This window comes from Malus sylvestris, chromosome 13, assembly GCF_916048215.2.
Source record: "Malus sylvestris chromosome 13, drMalSylv7.2, whole genome shotgun sequence".
NCBI lineage: Eukaryota > Viridiplantae > Streptophyta > Magnoliopsida > Rosales > Rosaceae > Malus > Malus sylvestris.
Window position 1 is genome coordinate 13,626,889 of NC_062272.1, and position 20,299 is coordinate 13,647,187.

At 37.4% G+C, this 20,299-nt stretch overlaps 3 protein-coding genes across 5 annotated transcripts; 1 reads left to right on the plus strand and 2 right to left on the minus strand.

Annotated features, from left to right (window-relative positions):
• Positions 1-428: 428 nt before the first annotated feature.
• LOC126597028 (uncharacterized) lies at positions 429-7,320 on the minus strand. Its single transcript, XM_050263780.1, has 13 exons — positions 6,935-7,320; positions 6,435-6,657; positions 6,218-6,304; positions 5,896-5,942; positions 4,619-4,676; positions 4,039-4,152; positions 3,488-3,613; positions 2,916-3,027; positions 2,123-2,211; positions 1,566-1,649; positions 1,231-1,352; positions 888-1,101; positions 429-745 (listed from the first exon to the last, which is right to left on the minus strand). The coding sequence occupies exons 2-13, from the start codon at positions 6,514-6,516 to the stop codon at positions 693-695; spliced, it is 1,188 nt and encodes a 395-aa protein (XP_050119737.1). The 5' UTR covers positions 6,517-6,657; positions 6,935-7,320; the 3' UTR covers positions 429-692.
• Positions 7,321-11,555: 4,235 nt separating this feature from the next.
• Positions 11,556-16,236, plus strand: LOC126596302 (sodium/hydrogen exchanger 1-like). 2 transcript variants are annotated; one of them, XM_050262842.1, is made up of 15 exons: positions 11,556-11,829; positions 12,155-12,398; positions 12,624-12,742; positions 13,186-13,283; positions 13,518-13,577; positions 13,660-13,706; positions 13,794-13,988; positions 14,097-14,143; positions 14,314-14,380; positions 14,482-14,582; positions 14,699-14,800; positions 14,920-15,058; positions 15,149-15,211; positions 15,431-15,514; positions 15,615-16,236. In XM_050262842.1, exons 2-15 carry the CDS (start codon positions 12,222-12,224, stop codon positions 15,993-15,995), a joined length of 1,680 nt encoding a protein of 559 aa, XP_050118799.1. In that variant the 5' UTR covers positions 11,556-11,829; positions 12,155-12,221; the 3' UTR covers positions 15,996-16,236. The 2 variants fall into 2 exon arrangements, with proteins under 2 accessions (XP_050118799.1, XP_050118800.1); XM_050262843.1 differs by lacking the exon at positions 11,556-11,829 and adding an exon at positions 11,910-12,039.
• A 451-nt stretch (positions 16,237-16,687) lies between these two features.
• LOC126596304 (vesicle-associated protein 2-2-like) lies at positions 16,688-20,208 on the minus strand. Of its 2 annotated transcripts, XM_050262844.1 has the most exons (8): positions 19,804-20,207; positions 19,582-19,652; positions 19,298-19,379; positions 18,788-18,903; positions 18,524-18,706; positions 17,854-18,186; positions 17,273-17,350; positions 16,688-17,006 (listed from the first exon to the last, which is right to left on the minus strand). In XM_050262844.1, the coding sequence occupies exons 1-8, from the start codon at positions 19,856-19,858 to the stop codon at positions 16,890-16,892; spliced, it is 1,035 nt and encodes a 344-aa protein (XP_050118801.1). In that variant the 5' UTR covers positions 19,859-20,207; the 3' UTR covers positions 16,688-16,889. The 2 variants fall into 2 exon arrangements, with proteins under 2 accessions (XP_050118801.1, XP_050118802.1); XM_050262845.1 differs by lacking the exons at positions 16,688-17,006; positions 17,273-17,350 and adding an exon at positions 17,378-17,727 and having other exon boundaries at positions 19,804-20,208.
• Between the last annotated feature and the right edge of the window lie 91 nt (positions 20,209-20,299).

The window sequence follows — 20,299 nt, forward strand, 5'->3', positions numbered from 1 at the left end:
CTAAAATTAAAATTCAAGGAGAAAATTGGCAGCTCCATACAAATTCATGGGGTGGGGGGAAATTGACAAATACCTCTATAATTAAGCAAGATATTTAAAAATATCGTACCACAATAACAAGAAGCAGCCTAAATCTGTTGCTGTCACAGACGTCTTGTGCTGTCTGCTGTTATCACGGATTAGGCCTGTGCGTCTTTCATTGCATAAATGTCAAATGGAAACTTACCAGGGCCCCACCAACTGAGAATTCCCACTTAATTTCAGATTGAATTGGAGCAACATGTCTCCATCTCCACCAAACTTTCCATACCCACAGGCCCACGGGAGAGGAAAAAAAACCGATGAGGTGAAATGTTTCTCCATGTAACAGATCGAAGAGTGTACAGAAGAATTGTAGTAAAAGGAAGACGATATTAACGAAACTAATGTAACACAAAGAATATTGCATCAATTAAAACATTCCAAGCAGTCATATTTACAAATTCAAGAGTAGCATTTGTTCGACGGAAACTTAGGACAGCATGCACAGCAAGTGATATACAAACATGGTTCAGTGTTGACTATTATGTAGAGGCCTAGAATGAACATTTTAATGATGAGTTTAGTCAATTTCGAAATGAAGCCTAAGTCCTAACCTCAAGTATTAGGTCAAAATTAAACCTTAACCGAGGCAAAAATTCCTACCAGGACTCCTATATAACGGGAACGCTGCCAGTTTTCTGTTGCATGGTCCCCAATGATTGTCCTACAAAACCAATGAAACTGTCTGGGTGAAGGATTTATTTACCATTGTGGAAGTAGTTACAGAACAAACAAGTATGATCGAATCTAATGTACACTTCTAACGAAACACTAGACTAAACATCTTACAAAGGATTCAAGAATACCTGAGTTACCCGCAAAAGAATAAGGTTTTGAAAGAATTTTGCTTCTTGCTAAACCAACGCCAGCCACCTGAGGCCTTGGAACATTATCCACAGGAAACTGATTTGAGAAATCACCATCAGGCAGGCAACCTATTGAGTTCTCCAAACAAACTTCTGAATTTTGTGCGAGAATTTGGTCAGGTTTCCGCAAAGAAGGCAAAGGTTGTGAGTCTCTCTGTTTTACAATAAGTAATTATATCTCAGAGTAGCTGCCTGTCACTAAAAAGTTTGATGGAAAAAGGGGGAGACAATTTTGCGTATCTTGTTTTGATACTCATTTAACACCTTAATACTAGTGACTCACCATGTCACCACAAAGCTCCTCAGTTGATGCCATTGCCTCATGGTATAGATGACTAAGATCTGATCGGAGCCGATTGCCTCTTTGAGAGTAATATACTTTAGTAGCCAGGGGAAGAGGACAATCTGATTAACACAAAACTCTTTGTCAAATAGTGTGAGCAGAGAGCACGTACAGTAGATTATTGGGAAAGAATGGTCATCAGGATAAACTTTCCCAAGAAGTTGATTGAAGTTCAAAATGTACATATGATGATTCATCTTTAATCCAAGACCTTATTGTTAATCTTTGCATCGAAAGTAAAAGAACTGACCAAACGGACACTATTATTAGCATACCTTTAATTGGCAGGCAGCAGTCAAGGGCTTGCCCGGACTTCTTATATTTAAGAGCAGAAATGGCTCCTTTTGGAGAATCCCTATCTGCACACATTCAAGAAATACATACCTAGTGAATACACCATAAATTTAGAAGCAACTAGAGAATCAATAAAGTTTTAGTTACGCCAGAGGTGATAGTTACCATATTTATGCATATATAAAATAATGAAACAATGAAATCCATTTGTAGTTTATTCCCTATTTCAGTTCTTCGTTTCCTCTAGGGCGTGGGGTGGAAATCAAAAAGTTCTTTGAATTAATGCGTAATGAGAATCAAACATCAAAATCAACTATATCCAACTTCTCATACTATGAAAAATGGTTGCGATATACTCATTCCCAAGTAATGAGGATAGCAATACATGAAAAGTTATAAATGCAAAGACCCTCTATTTTAAATTTTAAGAGTAGGGAGGATTTAAAAGTATAATATAAAATACAGTGGTTGGATATTCGATAATTGACAAGCTACATAAAAATGTAATATAAAAATTCCAAGAATTAAAGATCCTCACAAGGATATGCATCCTCAGTACTTGCAAGTTTTGATACAGCAGATGCTGTTCCTATATCATCTGATGGTGGCAGCTGATGACCTGGTATCCTACAAGTGGGGAAAAAGGCATTTTGCATCATTTAATGGAAAAGAAAGACAAATATCTAACAGCATATAAAGGCTTCTTCTATAATAAATACAAAAATAAAAAATAAAAAGAAATAGATCAACTGAACATTTCCAATAAGCCATTGCATTTGACTTATATAAAGGATGCAAGAATGTATCCCACTTTTGAAACTTTGCAACGTCACCCTACCCACCATTGGTAGGTAGCTAATAAACAAAAATAAATAAAGATTAAAAAATTTGCAATTTAAGGCATCAACAAAAGTAGCAACTCGGCCCTTATCTCTAGAAGAAGCCAAAGGAAGCACAGGTTCAGGAACGATTAAAAGAAGAATTCACCTAGATCACATTCCTAAGCGCACATTGTCTAGACATTATTCTAACCCCACTACAGGAAATATGTCAAAAGCCACTAAAAGTCCATTTCTCTAAATTGCTCCAGAAACACAATGCACAAGTACTCAAAATCCTTAAAAGAGGGAAAGAAAATTGACTGTGGTTCTTGGCTGTGCATAAGATCAGAGGAACTAGGGAAGCAAAAGAAACTGACTAAAGGAAAACAGTGAGAACAGTAATGTGCAATATATGTTCAAAGTTCAAATAGAGACTTTTTAGGTACTTAAGATATGTATATATAATCATAATGCAAAGATGATTAATGGTTACAAGAATAAAAAACATACATTTTAAATCGTTTTGTCGGTGGAAGGGTCACAGATGTTGAGCCATTGGTATTTCCTGGACTAACTCCAGAACCATCCATCATGTACGTTGCGTCCGCATAAGCTGAATTCACTGTATGAAATGGTACATAATTGAACAAATCTTTATGCAGAATAGCTGTATAATAATTTATTTTATTACTTTATTTGGGAGATCTTTTTTGCACTCTGAAAAAGTCATTATGCACTCCTCCCTAGTGAAGAAAATAAAGGAGGGAAGAGTGCAGATTTGAGCAAATCAACTTAAGAAAGTGACATTGCTAGATGATACCAAGAATAGAACTAAACTCCAGGGAGAATCTTATATATACACACAATCTGCAATACGCCAAATACTTCACATACCAGGCCCTAAGTTATAGCCTGATTAATTTGTTGAGGAACATGATTTAAATGCCAAATTGTACCCTAATGGTGAAAAAGTAACAAGTGGGGAAAGGAAAGGAAAAACGTGATAAAACAAAGCAGAATTTTGAAATGAGGAAAGTCAAGATATCAAATTGAAGACAAGAATAAGCGCAAGAAAGAGTTACTTTTTGCCTCCATAAAAGAGCCAGGATTCATTCCAATTTGCCCATCCAACTGGAATTGTGACACAGAGTTATTGTCTGCATCTACAGATTCAGATCGTTCTAGCTCTCCAACTAAAGCGGACTGGTCTAGAAAAGGTTAAGAACCATTGAATTGTTACGCAATTAGAAAACGGTATCCTCTGATTCAGAAAAAAAAAATACCACCAAGATGCTACTTGCAGAACACTCAGAAAATTGTGTTAACATAATAACTGCTATTAACTCTTCCATAACACTTTACTACACTTTGGTTCAAGTAGAAATGAATAAGAGAAATGAGATGAGGCATCAGTAAGAAATGTAAGAAAGAACAAGGAAACACTAAACTTTACTATTAAAATAAATAAAAAGGAGTGAGCTAGGTCTAGAAATGGCTGCTGTAGCCAAATCCTATTGGGATTTTCCTTTCTAATATAGTTGGTGGACTTCTTATCCACTTATGTGTATTTCTCTATTCTTTAATAAAATTGTTTCTTCTCAAAAAAAAAATAAATAAATAAAAAGAAGGATACTAGCATGAGCAGTTGATGACTTTTTCCTCTCCTTCCTTGGAGGCTTCCTTTGCCCCATACTTCCATCAAGCTCCAAAGTAGTTTCCTGCGTAGAATTTAATAACCTGCAAAGTTCTGAAAATTTCGGGCTATTTCAGCACCAGGCTAAACCAGCAGACTTAAAGAGTTAGGAAGGAACCAATTAGCAAACACTACATGCAGTCCAATAAACATGGATAAGGTCTCTGCCACATTGAGAGATCCTAGATTGGAACGTGAATATTCATGCAACACATTTTTTCTCCATCAAGCATGCAACACATTTTTTTTCTCCATCAAGCATGCAACACACCACATACAAACATTTGAGCAATAAATATTGTGAAGAGAACTACTTCACATCCAAAGGTTTCCATTGGGTGCTAGCATTGAGTACTTTTTTACGTGGTAGCATGCTTCAAATTATAACGCGCAAGAATACTGCGCTGACACACATACACATATAACAAGGGGGAAAAAACATGTGTGTCTGCATATAAAAGGTTTAAGTAACACAAAAAAAACTATTTGAAGGAAATAACAGAAAAAAGGACCTCCAAACCTGCATGAGCTGCATACTGACTGGCCTTGACCGGTTTTTTACAAGCATTGCAACATACCTTCACAGTATGTTAAATAATCAAATTGGATAGAGGTTATGCATAGAGATATAACCACACAAACACATAGATATAAACAATTACACAGATCAGTTAGGTAAAGTTAGGTACCTTTTTTTATTTTATTTTTACTTAAAGTAGATAAGTTATATAAAACGCAAAAGTATTCATATCTAACACAATCCATCTAGTAAAGGCACCTTGTGCATAATCAAAATATCATGTTTTTTTTTTTTTTTTTTTTGAAGATTCTACCATGGCATTTTGATACTTAATAGACCATAGAGAGACAAAAGGCGCAACTTTAAGTACTTTTGTCCCTTCGGGATCAGATAAAGATTTTAGTCATTATATGCATTCACATAAATACTTGGAGTAACAGTGTCTTCAGATTATAGAAGCAGACGTCTTATAGTTGCCACAAACACTCTCACAGGCTAAAGTAGTCACTAATCGGGTGACGATACTTGTTTGACCTATATAAATCTAAACCTGAGAGAAATGTCTTAATTTCTCAGTGCAGTAAAGGACGGTGGATGGTAGTCCTCTCCCATCCACAAGACCTCAAACCAAGGTAAAGGCCAGATTCAACCCCTGGTCCCTGGATATAAACCCCAAGGTACTTTACCTACATTTCTGCTAACCACAAAATCATATTCCATATTAGTTACTGTATCCAAGAAGTCATAAGGTTCCTACAGCAATCACACAGAAAACTGTATAAAGTTCCACTCAGTCACTGCACCATAATTCATATCGACTTATTTATACATAAAACGAATTATTTTTTGTTACAGACAGAGACCATAGTAATTGCTGATCATCACACTGATCCAGTGTACTCAATTTGAATTTTGATGACTTCGCGATCATTTACTTTCTTCAATGTGTTACTGCAACTATCCACTACTTGAAGTTTATTCACCCCCAGAAAATAAATTCATGTTCATTTATTAGCAAAAGAAGTCACTAGAGACTCAGATGGTTAAGGTCTCCCTTATTTCCAGTTAAGAGGAAGTTATGAGTCTTATGACCGCTATTGTATTACAAGCACACAGGTAGGTAGTAAATATAAGTTTCTAATGTTTATGACTGGAGATATAAAGAAAGTGCCAGCTTGAACAGTATTACATACGTACATGATTAGGTACAAGTTTGTTCTGTGCAAAAGCAGAAATACTCAGAATACATGGGCAAATCCATGTAATCTAAGCCTTACCAAATGTAGAGGATCATCCATCGGCTTCAAACCAAACACATGCATATCTGCAGACCCATATGGAAATCATTAAACAAAATTGAACCAAGAACTGTGATGCATATGCATCTGGAAAACTAAATTTTTAGAAACAGAATGAAAATAATTAAAGTTGCACATTAATCTGCTAAAGTTGATCAAAATGGTCTTAATTATGTTTATGGATATATAGTATTTTAATGTCGAATAAAAGATGTTCCTAGTCGATTATCATTAACCTCGTGACCGTGGAACAAGTACACTTCTTTATTAAAGCCGTGTCCGAATTAATTAAAGATATCACCTTCTTCATCAAGTAAATTAGCTTCATTTGCCTCACTTAATTCTCTGCAGATTATTTGAGCAGCAAACTTGTGATGGCCAACTCCTTCTGTACGGAGCATACAGGGAATGAGGTTAATAACAAACCAAACAGGCAACGCAATGCCGTAGACTATAGTGAGGCAGAGTGTAGAAATCCCACATAATGAACAAGACTACATGCAAAGGTCATATAGTACCTGTTATGCTCTGTGAGACATTCACGCCCGCCAGAAGCCTTGCCATGACGGCCATCCTCCCATTTCCAAGTGGACAGACCATCGAGACTCGTATATTTTGGTAGGTAACAATCAGCACTACTCACTTCCACTGTCGAAAAAATGAGTCCATGTAAAACCGTACGAACATTATCCAGCCTTGCATTACCACAGAAGAACCGAAATCACTACGCGGATTGTGAGCCTGCGAGTAAAAATAAATTCATATAGCAAGCACATTTCAAAATGCATGGCCAATTCACAATTACAAGCACGAAAGAATCCATCTTTTTTCGCAATTCAAATTAACCCGTACTCTAAACCCAAATTTAGCTAAAAATAAATAAAAAAGGGATTCATTAATGTGCGACCGCAATCCAAAACCCTATCAAAACCTTCAACCTAAAGATCAATTCGAATAAATGCTTAATCAACCACTTCAAACAATCGAAATAAAAAATAAAGCAGCCGATGAGCCTCACCTACACCTCAGTCCGCGCTCGCAAGATTCCTCCGAACAAAAGCCCTCGCAATTATCGGAAACGACACCGAATCGGAGAATCCAAATCGGCAGCAATCGAAAGTCTCCGCGAGCTCGGAGCAGGCAATGCTCGCAGTGGCGGAGCAGGAAGAGAATGCGCGAATGCGGAAACCCTAGAACGAAAGGGGAGAGAGAATTTCACTTTTCTTTTTTGTTTCTTTTTTTGGAGTGAGATTTGAAACTGGAAAACGATGATTGAGTGTAGGTGGGTTTTCTGTATTTTCCGTTTTCTGCTCCTCCGACAGAGAGGGGGAGAAGAAAAGAGGGAGAGAAGAAGAGGTGGCAAAGCTGGGGACGGCCGAGAGATGTTTGTCTTTTTCCTGAATTTGTTTGGCTGCGCGTTTGAAATTGTAAGCCAACTGCCGACACGTGTACCTCGGCCCCCACGGCTTTCAAACAAATATCAGGAGAAGAACCACCAGGAACAGTGGTTAGGGATAAATTTGGAGAGTTTTAACGAAAAATCCACGATCCTGTTCACTTTAATGAAAAATCATATTTTTACACTAAAAAATCAAACCTGTTATTATTCATTTTACCCTTTATTTTGTCCTTATCGTTGAGTAGTTTTCAAGTCATTTTCATTAATTTTCCTATAAATTTTAGCCCATATTCTATACGGTGCATTCTGAGTTTGATTCTTGGAGTTAGTAAATCATATGATGGTGGCCAGCAGAAGGCTAAAATGCTTCTGTGAGTCTTCCGGCTTTTGAAGAGGTGGATTGTCATGCCGAAATCACCGGCTAATCTTTTTTTTAGAAAAAATAAATAAATAAATTCAAGAGAAGTACCGATACACTATTACTAAACTTTGATTTTTAGCTAACCAAGCATCAATTTTTCCATATGTTTCTGGTTAGAAATATTCTTGATCCTATTGATAACGAGTAGGACCAAATAATTCAATCAGGATGGTTGTTGAACCATACCACATAATTTCAGCAACTACAAAAGTGGCAAAAAAAGATAGCAACAATTCTATTGGGTGATGTTTTGACTCTCATGCCAATACAATAAAATATTTATAAATATTTATTTTTTTTATATGCCCTTGTTTCGTTGCAGGAGATGTATGACAGTGTATTTGTGACATGTAAATTGTTCTCATAGTAATAACATTTGGTAAGCTCTTTTTTATCGTCTCCGCATTATACACAGCGCTTTTGTACCCATAATTATGTTTTTGTTTTAAAATTTGCATTGATTTATTCAATTTAAAAATAATACTAATAATAAAATAGTGCAAAGATACAATAAGGAAGCGCAACGATTACTTCTCGTAAAACCTTTTTATCCTAGCATTGTTTTGACACCATAATTGTAACATTCTTCGCGATAAATTTTACCTTCACAAAATACCAAACTTATGTAATTGCAAAACAAAACTATCTTCATATCTTTACATATTACTCTCACTAGGTGACTGGAGCAACCTATCGAATGTCACAATTTAAACATTTTACGTTGTTTCAAAGTCTACCCAGTTTTATACATCAACGCCAACTTTTCTTTTCTTTTTTTCTTACCTTCATTTCTCTTGGGTTGAAAACCAAATTGAGTTTATTGGAATTTGAAGATGGTGGTAAACCAACCCAACAAGTATCCATACAGGCTTATTAGACATGGAGTATGGGATCCAAGCCCATTGAAGATGGTGGTAAATCAACCTTCTGGGCTGGTTAAGGCCATGGTGACGAAGTTATGTTGAATTTGGTCTTCGTGATGTTCCTCTTAGGCCCATTATGATAAGATCTAGCTTTTGGGCAATCTTATTAGTGTCATATTACAATATGTTTATATGATTAGGAAGAGGATCCCCTCTGGATTCACGTTGACCTCACATTCTAGCAGTTTATCGTACATCGTGTGGTCATTTTTCGTCAGATACTATTTATATTTAATTTTAAATAAAAAAATTGAATGATTTCTAACCGCATGATACACGATGAATGACCCCACAAAGTGAATCCGGATAGGATCCAATTCCATATGTTTATGACACTGTTATTCTCACAGTCGTTTGATTTCAGCATTATACGTGAGAGGTATAGAATAATAAAATAGTGTATTTATAGTTGGTTGGAGCAGTCCAGATGATTGACGACTGCAAACATGCTACATTCAAGTGAAATTATATTTTATTATGCGATGCAAGATTTTACTTTCATGATGTGAGATAACCCTCTCAGCGTACACATTTTTTACGCCTTCAGAAGCTAAAGTTGAATTATCGAAGTCTTCTTTAGGTTTGGTCGAAGAGATCGAAGCACTGGATTTTAAAATTCTGACATCATGCACAAAAAGGGGAGATAACTTTTAATCTCACGCCCCAACAATGAAAAAATTAGGAGTGTTGTCAAAGACAAGATCAACACAATAATCATGGTTAGGCATATATCCATGCTAGAAGCATAATTGGGAAACAGAATCAGTGAGAAGGGTTTTGGTTGATATAGGGTACCCCTCATGGTATACCTTGGGTAGGAAGGAAACTCATGCAAACAATGGGTCCATGCATGATGCAATGTAGTATGTACTACTATTGGTCTATTAGAAGAGGGAGACTTATATGAAAGGAGTTCACCGTTACAGTGGCATCATGAGTCAGCGGTGTCATGAGTCACTAATACAAGGTTATGGGTACAACTCTCTTATCTTTGTATTAGTGGTTTGTAACACTGTGACAACTGTGAGCCCATTCCACCTAAAGCCATTCTACCCGTCAAAAATTTCTCCAATCGAATTTTCCTTTATGTGATCTTTACACCTTTTTATGATGTATCACTATATTCTAATGTGAGTATTTCTATAGCACGTTATGTGATTAATTAGTAGCGGAGTTAGATTGAGGTCAATGGCTGCTCATAACCCCAACAGCTTCCTCATCCATGAATTCTTTTTTTTTTTTGGGTATATTTATCTTTGACCGCAACTAATGAGAGTGAACAACGTTGAATTACAAACCTATTGTTGCTTCTTCATTCTTTCCCATGTCTTCCTTCTCCTTTTTCTTGTGTGCAACCTAGTGGTGCACACCACATTCTCCACATAACGCTTCCCTAGAAAAGTCTTGGCAAGCAGGTCTTGACAGTCTGCTATCTTGGGCACACCTTGACATATGCAGATGTTAGAAGAACACAAGAGTTATTGATAGATGTCATCACAAGCTTTTGACGAATGTTGGTAAATTTGGATAAGCGATCACCAAATGCTCGACGGAATGGTGCAATGAAATTTTTTTTCTTGGTTGAAATCATGACCTCATTGTTTTAAAATTATGACTCTGCCATTGCATGTGATAGTGTGATCGTCTGAAAATTTTTCTAACCCAATGACGTGCATACGTAACCACGTGTCAATTGAATGGTTATGATTGTGGACCATACGATTGATTGATCCAATATAATGATGATTCTTCTTCTTCCACTACTCGATCGGCCACTGTATATAAATATATTGATCGATCTTTAAAGGTTCCGGCATTAAGCTAAGCAGTTATCACAGCTTTGCACCCACAAATGGGGCATCAATGCATCATCAAGCAGCATGCACCACAAATTAATAAACATACAATTCTCATTTTAGGGTATCAGCTTCAATTTCTCATTTTTTACCGTCTTCTCTTACCTTAGAATGTCAATGTCACGGCTCACAATTTATAAACAAATTATTTGAGTACACAAAATCGACACATTTTTTAATACAGATAAGCTTTATCATGGTCTGATATCTACGTAAATTCCACTATATTAGAGTCCGTGTTAATAAACGTACTAGTTTTGTGTGTTTAAATAGTCTGACCGATTATTTAACCACCAAAGAATAAGTGGGAAATATTTTGATGAGACTGGTGTGGGTATTATGATTTCTATGATGGTGGCTGTACGAACCCTCCACCAGCATCGTGCCTTGTGAACGTGCGGAACCCGTTAAGCGGGGGAGCAAGGCTTGGCCCATACGTTAAGATTCTTCAATGGTTCTACTCAATATTTTCATACATACTTTGCAAATTAGGCATTAAAAAAAGCTATTAGTACCTTTATTAGTTTGTACTTGATAATTTAGTTTATAGTGATTGCCACATTGCCTACTCTATAATTTAGAGAGAAAAACCTACTTAGATTTTGTTAAGATTTTAGGTAGACGAGTCAGTTGTCTACTACTAAATACATTGATATTGTATTAAATTTACGTCTTATTACTTGCACAATATGATAAGCGAGAGAGCATTTAGCGTAATTAGAATTAGAACCACTCAAGACAAATCCTATTAAAATTTATCAATTATGATTGCTTTTGACATAAAACAAAAGCATATTACCATGCACAATGAAATGAATAAAATAAAAAAATAAAAAAAAAACTTTTGAAGATCCCCATTTCATTCATTAGACTGCGCAGATGGCAAGCATGAAAACGAACTTTCTTAAAAAAATAATTTAATTTAATCTCTGTTTTGTCGACATGCAAAAACAAAAAAGTGACCTACCAAGAAAATAAAATAAATAAATAAAATGTAAAAAGATCCTTCGTTCAAGGGAACACAAACACAATGAATCAATGATGCACAACAGAACAAACAACTTGAAATATTTCCTGTTTGATTCCATCTCAATACCGCCTGCTGAATCAACGGTCACTTTTGCTCCAACTCCCCCTGGCGGTCTCTCCTCCTCATCTTAACACTCCTCCTTTTCCTGCTCTGCTCTTTCTCTCTCTAAAGCTTTGAAATTTGATAGCTTTTGCGATTGGAATTTCAGAATCCAGATCCAAATTTGGATCGTTTGTCTGCTCAATTTTCTTGTTCAAGATCAAAACTTTGAGCACCAAAAACTGGTGAGTGAATAAAAAAACTGAGTTTATCTGTTTTTTTAAGCTTTAATTGATTGTTTTTTATTCAATTTCCACAATTTAAGGTGAAATAGTTGTTCTCTGTTTGGCTGGCGAGAAAATGGAGGAAAATTTGACTTGGGGGTTATCAACAGTCACAAATGGAGATATTTTCCACTGATAAAATATCTGATTTCAGATTCTCTTCCTTTTTGGGTTAGTCAGATCAGCATTACTCAAGTTCGAATAATATAGATTAACTTAGCGTAGAATATCGCTCGAATAAAATTAAAAGTTTAAGATATTTTTCTTACAAATTTCCACATTTCAGCTTCCCTGAAGCGGAGGCTTGACTTGGAGTGGAACTTGAATTGAATTGAGCTCTAGTACTGCCAGTAATGGCGGTCGATGCGAGCTCAATTGCAACGGAATCAATGGGAATTCTGATGTCCTCTGACCACAAATCGGTGGTTTCTATGAACCTTTTCGTGGCGCTTCTCTGCGCTTGTATTCTACTCGGTCATTTGCTGGAGGAAAGTCGATGGATGAATGAGTCCATCACAGCCCTTGCCATTGTGAGTCGGCCTTGGTTTTTCGATATCTGTATATGATTTTTTGATATATGTTCAGTACAACTGCCGGAAATAAAGAGGGTGAGCAAGGAGAATAAAGGGATGTGCGGAAATCACTTTGGTATCTTTATATGTATTATGTATGTGTGTGTGTGTGTGTGTGTGTGTGTGTGTGTTTTATGGAGCATTGGAAATCATATTGTTGGAATTTTTTATTTTGGTGGGCAGGGACTGTGCACTGGAGTTGTAATTTTGCTCACAACTGGAGGAAAAAGCTCACATTTATTAGTGTTCAGTGAAGATCTCTTCTTTATATATCTGCTTCCGCCTATCATTTTCAATGCCGGGTAAGTTAAATTCGGTTTTATGGATGTAATTGTTGTAATTACGGGTTTGTCTATTAGGTGTAATTAGTTTCACAAAGTATACAATTGGTATATGGTTTGCTAAACAATTAGACAACTTTCTAATTAACGTAAATGGTATGAAATGACCAGAGTTCTGTTCAAAAAACGGGAGCTTCCGGCTATAAGCTTAACATGTGCCATGATTGAGCCGCGAGCGATGAGTCAATGAGGGGTATCTATTTTTGGGAAAGAGGCTACCAATGATTTGTCATCATTTAATCATGCAAATTAGAAGTGCAAATTGCCTGTTACTGCATAATGAATTGATCAGTATAAATCTTTCAAAGAATAAATTAATGGACTTTGTAAAAATCTAGTTTTGAACTGTTATTCAACAGGTGGTAGTAGATTATAATTGATATTTCTTTCCAATATGTCATCAGGTTCCAGGTAAAGAAGAAGCAATTTTTTCGTAACTTCATGACTATCATGACTTTTGGTGCTGCTGGCACTCTCATATCGTTTTCCATCATATCCTTAGGTAACTCAACAACCTGAGGATTTTAGATTTCGTAGTTAGGATATTCGTTAAAATATGAGTATATAACTATATATATATACACTTGTTTGAAACAATACATCATTTAAGGTTTGAGCAGGACTGCCTCTTCACTATAATTGGTTTCAAACAAGCTTCTTCGATTTCGATTGAACAGCGGATAATTTCAATCATGGTTTTACTTGTGGTCATGAATTCTTTTCTATTTTGAACCAGGTGCAATGCACTTTTTTCACAAGTTCAATATTGGTTCCCTCAAGATTGGAGATTATCTCGGTATACTTTATGACTTCAATTGGTTGCTGTTTGTTTTTCTTTCATTACTTTCTGCTTAAGTTGATCAGTCCCTTGGTTGCAGCACTTGGCGCAATATTTTCTGCAACCGATTCTGTTTGCACCTTACAGGTATGCATGGTCTTGTGTCATGTGAAGATGTGCTCCTGTTTTAGACTTAGTAACGACCACTGAATTGATCTAGACTGTCGAATGCAGGTGCTTAATCAGGATGAGACGCCTTTGTTGTACAGCCTGGTTTTTGGGGAGGGTGTCGTTAATGATGCTACATCAATAGTTCTTTTCAATGCAATCCAGAGCTTCGACCTCTCTAACATCAATACAAGCACTGCTTTGCAATTTTTTGGAAACTTTTTGTATTTGTTTGCTGCAAGTACAATGCTAGGAGTCGCAGTAAGACTCTCCCTCTCCCTCTCCCTCTCTCTCTCTCTCTCTCTCTCTCTCTCTCTCTCTCTCTCTCCCCCTACACATTTCTTTTTTTCTTACGCCATTTTCCTGCAGGCTGGACTATTGAGTGCATATATCATCAAGAAGCTCTACTTCGGCAGGTTTGTAAAAATTAGTGTCTTACTGGTATTTTTCTTCTAATAGCATTTTCAATCAATGAGAGCAAAAATAACAAACTCAAGTTTGTATAATTTTACGCTGAAAGACTTAGTTTTCAATGTGACTTTGAGCAGTGCTCTTATACTTGTTTTTTCTAATTTACAATAATCAGGCACTCAACTGATCGCGAAGTCGCTCTTATGATACTCATGGCTTACTTTTCATACATACTATCTGAAGTAAGATTTCTAACAACTTGTATATCATCTAATTTATTTATTTATTTTTCTTATCGAAAAGGAGCTCTGACCATAAAATAAAATGTTGATCTATCTTGCAGCTATTTTATTTGAGTGCCATTCTCACTGTGTTCTTTTGTGGAATTGTTATGTCTCACTACACATGGCATAACGTGACTGAAAGTTCAAGAGTGACAACCAAGTACGTTAAATATCCATAAACATCTTCCTGGACAATTGAGAGGCGTTCTCATTCGATCCGTCAACACCTATGGAAATCATTTCTGATGTTTCAATTCTCTGTACAAACTAATGCAGGCATACTTTTGCCACTCTGTCATTTGTGGCTGAGATCTTTATCTTTCTTTATGTCGGCATGGATGCCCTGGACATTGACAAGTGGAGATTTGTGAGTGATAGGTATGATTCATGCATAAAATGGAAACTGGCATCCTTCTAAACTCATTACGTCATGTACATCATGTTTACTTGTTCTCCGATATTAGGTTAATTTTGCTTTGCTTCATTTCTTTGTTCAGCCCCGGAAAATCCATAGCAGTGAGTTCGATTCTGTTGGCGCTGGTTCTGGTTGGAAGAGCCGCCTTTGTTTTCCCCTTATCTTTCTTATCCAACTTGACTAAAAAATCTCCACAAGACAAGCTCAGTTTAAAGGAACAAGTAAGAGTTTATCTTATTTGATCTCTTTTGGTGTACATTCTTTGAATCAAATGAAATATTACAGATCTCCATGCATTTCCCGGTTTTCAGGTTACAGTTTGGTGGGCGGGCCTTATGCGTGGCTCTGTTTCTATGGCACTTGCTTATAATCAGGTAAAGGTTGAACGTTACGCAGTCCTTTCTGTTGCCTATGAAACTGATATTTATAGTCTTCGGGAGTTTTAAGACAGTTGGACGAAAGTGAGAATAAATTCGTGACTGTGTACTTGTGATCCTTGTTCTATGCTGCTCTTACAATGTGGTTGAGCAGTTTTAAGCTTGGGAAAGTTTTGTCACACTAAAGTTGATATTTTGTTGTGAATGCGTGTGCAGTTTAGAAGCTCTGGCCACACGGACCTGCGTGCGAATGCGACCATGATCACCAGTACCATCACAGTTGTTCTTTTCAGTACAGTGGTAAGACACCGGCGACTTAAAAACCAGACTCATTCGGGACACATTTTGTATATAAACCCGCAAATGACTGGTTTCGTATACTATCCTTTTGTTTATGCAGGTGTTTGGTTTGATGACTAAACCACTTGTGAGAATCTTGCTTCCTGTATCAAAACACGTCTCGAGTATGATATCTTCTGAACCATCTAGCCCTAAATCAATCACTGCGTCACTACTCAGCAATGGCCAAGATTCAGAAGTGAACCGCGGGGTGGAAGATTCAGAGGCAAACATAGGGCCCGTGGACATCCCCCGTCCAACTAGTTTACGAATGCTCCTAGGCGCTTCCTCTCACACTGTCCACCATTACTGGCGAAGATTTGACAATGCCTTCATGAGGCCTGTTTTTGGCGGGCGGGGTTTTGTGCCTGTCGTTCCAGGCTCACCTGTTGAAGAAATTGGTCATCATTGGCGTCGAGAAGGAACTAACACACGTGTATAACTATTTACACGCGTTCACAAATGAGCACTAATTTATGTAATTTATAGGTCGGGCTTGGGAGTGGCTGCGGTGTGCATTTGTTTATCGAGCTGCTGGTTTCGTGTGGTGGTTTTGAAATTTTCGTGTCTGCATAGGTTGCTGATTAGGTTAATTCCGTAACACAGCTGATGGCCTTGTAAGTTGTGCGATTGGTGTTGTACTGAATATTATTGTTATGATCTTTCAAATTTTCGATTTCGGAGATTGCATGTGCGTACTACTGAGTGATCTTAAAAATCAATGGCTAGATCTTGCATATAGGGATCTAATGTATCTTGACAACCGTTATATGACAAACAAGATAAGGCTTGCGGCTCGTCGCCATCATTTGCATCGTGTATGGAAGAGATTAATGTCGTTTGTACACATGAGTTGTCGTTTTCAGATATCGTGATATCAAACAAATTGCCCCTTAGTTCTATGGTTGAATGCCAAGGCACTCTGTAGTCTGTACCAATCATCAATGGACGAAAATGCCCTTTTGGCCGAACGTCTTTGCCGAAAAGAGAGATTACCGACTAACTCTTAGTTTAGTGGTACTTCTCAACCCAATTTCGAATGTTTATCAACTGTTTTTATTAACATTCAAAAAAGTAATCACACTCATCTGATCACTCGATTTCTGGCAGCATAAGCTTCAAATAAACTTGGCATCCACAGAAAGATATTTTTTACAAAACAAAACATTATTTAGGAGCAGTTCTTACATGGAGAATTCAGATGGATCCATATATTACACATCACATTGAAGAACATCTATGGCGTCAGAAACATGCACGCAGATCCTTCTAACTCAGTCACGGAAGGAGAAACAACTTTGTTTTACTGTCTAATATTCGGCACAGAAAATTTTCTCTACGGATGGATGTAGTATCCGAATGCTAGACTGATAAGGGCAACCATACAAACATGAAAGAGAGGGAAGCCAACCGTAACCCTTTTTAAATTGTTCTTCCTCCTCCTCAACGATTCCTACAAAGAGAAAAGGCGAACATCATATCTCCAGACCGGGGCACAAAAGAGCAGCAAGGTTCTGATTATGACAAAAAAGAAGACTGAAACAAAATAATGAATTGATTGGATGGAAAATGACTACTCATCCATATCTCTCCCATTCTTCATTCTATTTGATTCAAAGGCAGTTATGGGCGAGAGCGTACACTACATTTACAGCTTATGCAGCTATCCTCAGATTAAGATAATAGAAAAGCGAAGGATTCACGGAATAAATTACTCACCAATTCATGTTTAAGCATACTCTTCTCTCGAGAGGACCTGCTACTCTCTTCAGTTAACTTCGTGATGGTGAGTTCAGCCTGCAAAGAATACATGACAAATATGAAATCACTTCTCCTTACAGTTTCAAGGAGGGGTTATACGAATTTTAGCATTACAATGAGTACTAGAAAGTCGGCTCCACCCAATGGAAATTTGAGGAGCATGCACACCTGGAATTGGGCCCTGTATGGGATAAAATCATATGATCTTCCTACCCAGGAATGAGAAGAATTGATGCATTATAAGCCTAGTCCACCACAATGGGATATGGAATGCGGAAGAGGAAGGACGAGAGGGTGAGCGGGGTTGGGAGGCTGTGAGAAATCTTAATGTCGAATGTATCCTCAACATTTCGCATATCAGTTAACTACAGCACTTCAACGTGTTTAAATAGTAACCTCTTCCCACATTATTCCTGTCAGCTTTCTTAAATTCAGATCTTTTTCCAACTATCCTTTCATGAGAATTACAAGTCCTTTTATCAAAAATAAGTTTTTCATGGTTACCATTCTATAAAGATATCTAGATGAGAAAAACAGACCTCTTTTAGCTTTGAATCCACCGTATTTAGCTTTGATTTCAGTTCCTCAAAATCCTTTGTTAAATTTAGTACTGCAGCACCCCTAGTTGGTTTCAATTCCTCCGTATCCTTGGCTGGTTTCGACTCGTCCATATCTTTCGTTGGATTCGGTTCCTCCATATTTTTCACTGGTTTCAGTTCCTCCATATGTTTAGCTGGTTTTGATTCCTCCACATCCTTATCTGGTTTCAATTCCTGCGCATCCTTGGCTGGTTTCGATGCCACCACATCCTTAACTGCTCTTGACTCATCCATGTCCTTACAAGTTTCAAACACGTCAACATCCTCAGCAACCTGGCACAAGGAAAACAGATTATGGTGCGAAGGTTATTACAATATGAGAACAACTCTTTTTTGACAAGTCTAATTTCAGAACTGATTACAATACAAACTGATCTTGCTAGAAAGCAGGGTTTGGATCTATTTTTCTGCCCACCACATCAAAATGTTACTGCAGATATCGTTTGGCACTAACAGACACACGCACATAATCAAGATAAATGAATATTCGAACACATACACACAGAGCAAGTAAACTATAAATAAAAGAGGAATACCAAACAAATAAAGAAGTACAAGAGATCAGTCAAGAATTCAGTTCAACGAACAACGTTATTGCTTTTGCTCTTACCCCATGACTCGGAGGTATGTTTTCAACTTCGGTCAGAACTCTATCCTTTTTCACCGATGTTTCATAGCATGGATCTTGCTTCGACTCCCCATTAACTGGTACAAATACTGGGGATGGGGGCGGGCTAACGAGCACCACTTTTAGCTTCCTTTCTTCAATGTATCGTCCACTACCTTTTGAAAACTGCCAGAAAGGAGACATTAAAAGGAGAATTTTACCAAACAACTTAGACCAAGAGACACCCAATAATTTGTAACTTCTTACCATCTCGGATGTTATCTCCTGTTCAGTTGTCCCAAATGGAATAACAGTGCACTGGATTAGGAACTTGTCTTTGCACTGCAAATCAGGTGGAGCAACACGCTGAGCTTGCATAGTAACTGCATTGAATAAAAAGGTGAGAGTGAAAATCCATTTAGTTTCAAGACTAGATTTTAGGTCAGCCATAACAGGCTACAAACAGTGAGGATGTAAGTTTCGGCTTGACATTATTTTCTACTAATTCAGTACAGCCCTTGATCATCTACTTTAATTATAAAAACAAACTCATTACAGTACATGTTGCATGGTGAAACGCTGCTAGGCCATCAATTCCAATCAAGTAAATTTGTGTTCCAACATTTGATCCGTGTTAACAATCAAACAACATAACGGATAATGCTTTTGCGTGAAGCAACATATCATCAATGTATGCATTGGGATTGAAACCACAGCGACAACAACACATTACAGAGAAACACAAAAACCCAAGATGAAGAGAGATGAACACAAGACCTGTAAAATCACACGTTGTCTTGGGCTTTACAATGCCTGCATTCGGCCGCACACAATATTTCTTTGGGGAAGTGGTTTTCACCTGCATATAGATTTTGCCAATTTTCAAACCAAAACATTAAGCACACCCAATTGATCTCCTAAATCTCAAATCAAACCCAAATTTATCTCAATTTTGGCCACATTTTCATCAAAAGTGACTAATCATATATGTTTCCATGCACACAAAACACAATCTACAAAAAACAATAAATAATTCAAAAAAATTGAAGGAAGTGCAATACCTTGAAAGCAACATAGTGGTCGGACTTGTTTCCGAGTTGAATCGAGCACGTACTCTGCTTCTTCACTTCAACTGCAATCGGGAAAGAAAATTAAGACACGATTAAATAACAATAATAGTAATAATTAAACAAGAAAGTGCAATCACTTGGTTCTTGGAGATTATACTAATTTACTAATTAAAGTTACGACCCCAGAAAATTAAAAGTGGGGGTGGAAATTACATGTGAATTTGAGCTCGCGGGGATGAACTTCCAGAAGCTCTGGCGCCGTCGTCATCGGCAGTTCTTGAGAGAATGCAGGCGGATGAGAAGAACCCAGATGAAGAAACTAGAGAGAGAGAGAGAGAGAGAGAGAGAGAGAGTGTGTGTGTGTGTGTGTGTGTGTGGGATTCTAGAGAGAGAAAGTGTTGGAGTGGAGGAATGGGTTTGGTGGGTTGGTGATGGCGAACGACTATTTGAAGAAGGTGAAGCAGAGCAGTGAAAGGCAAGTAAGGATTTGTGGGGGAGATGTTGATGGTGGTGCTGTTGCTGAAATATCACCACTGAACACTGCCACTCTCTCTTCTCTCTCTCTCTCTCTCCCCTCTCTCCTCTCTCCTCTCTCTCAACTGTTGAAGTTGAACGGTTGTACCCGCTTTTCCCTCTTTCATTTTCTTTCTTAGCAAACGCCCAAGCAATCCAAATTGACCCAATTGCCCCCCCCAAAATGGTGAGGTAA

Coding starts and splice junctions, on each gene's coding strand:
- LOC126597028 (XM_050263780.1), bottom strand. CDS start 6,516: ATGGTCTGTCCACTTGGAAATGGGAGGATGGCCGTCATGGCAAGGCTT. Junction 1,353..1,565: donor CTGCTGCCTGCCAATTAAAG/GTATGCTAATAA, acceptor TGTGTTAATCAG/ATTGTCCTCTTCCCCTGGCT. Junction 746..887: donor TTCTTTTGCGGGTAACTCAG/GTATTCTTGAAT, acceptor TTGGTTTTGTAG/GACAATCATTGGGGACCATG.
- LOC126596302 (XM_050262842.1), top strand. CDS start 12,222: ATGGCGGTCGATGCGAGCTCAATTGCAACGGAATCAATGGGAATTCTG. Junction 15,059..15,148: donor AGCTCAGTTTAAAGGAACAA/GTAAGAGTTTAT, acceptor CCCGGTTTTCAG/GTTACAGTTTGGTGGGCGGG. Junction 15,212..15,430: donor TGGCACTTGCTTATAATCAG/GTAAAGGTTGAA, acceptor ATGCGTGTGCAG/TTTAGAAGCTCTGGCCACAC.
- LOC126596304 (XM_050262844.1), bottom strand. CDS start 19,858: ATGACGACGGCGCCAGAGCTTCTGGAAGTTCATCCCCGCGAGCTCAAA. Junction 19,653..19,803: donor CCGCGAGCTCAAATTCACAT/GTAATTTCCACC, acceptor TCCCGATTGCAG/TTGAAGTGAAGAAGCAGAGT. Junction 17,351..17,853: donor TGGATTCAAAGCTAAAAGAG/GTCTGTTTTTCT, acceptor TATTCTTTGCAG/GCTGAACTCACCATCACGAA.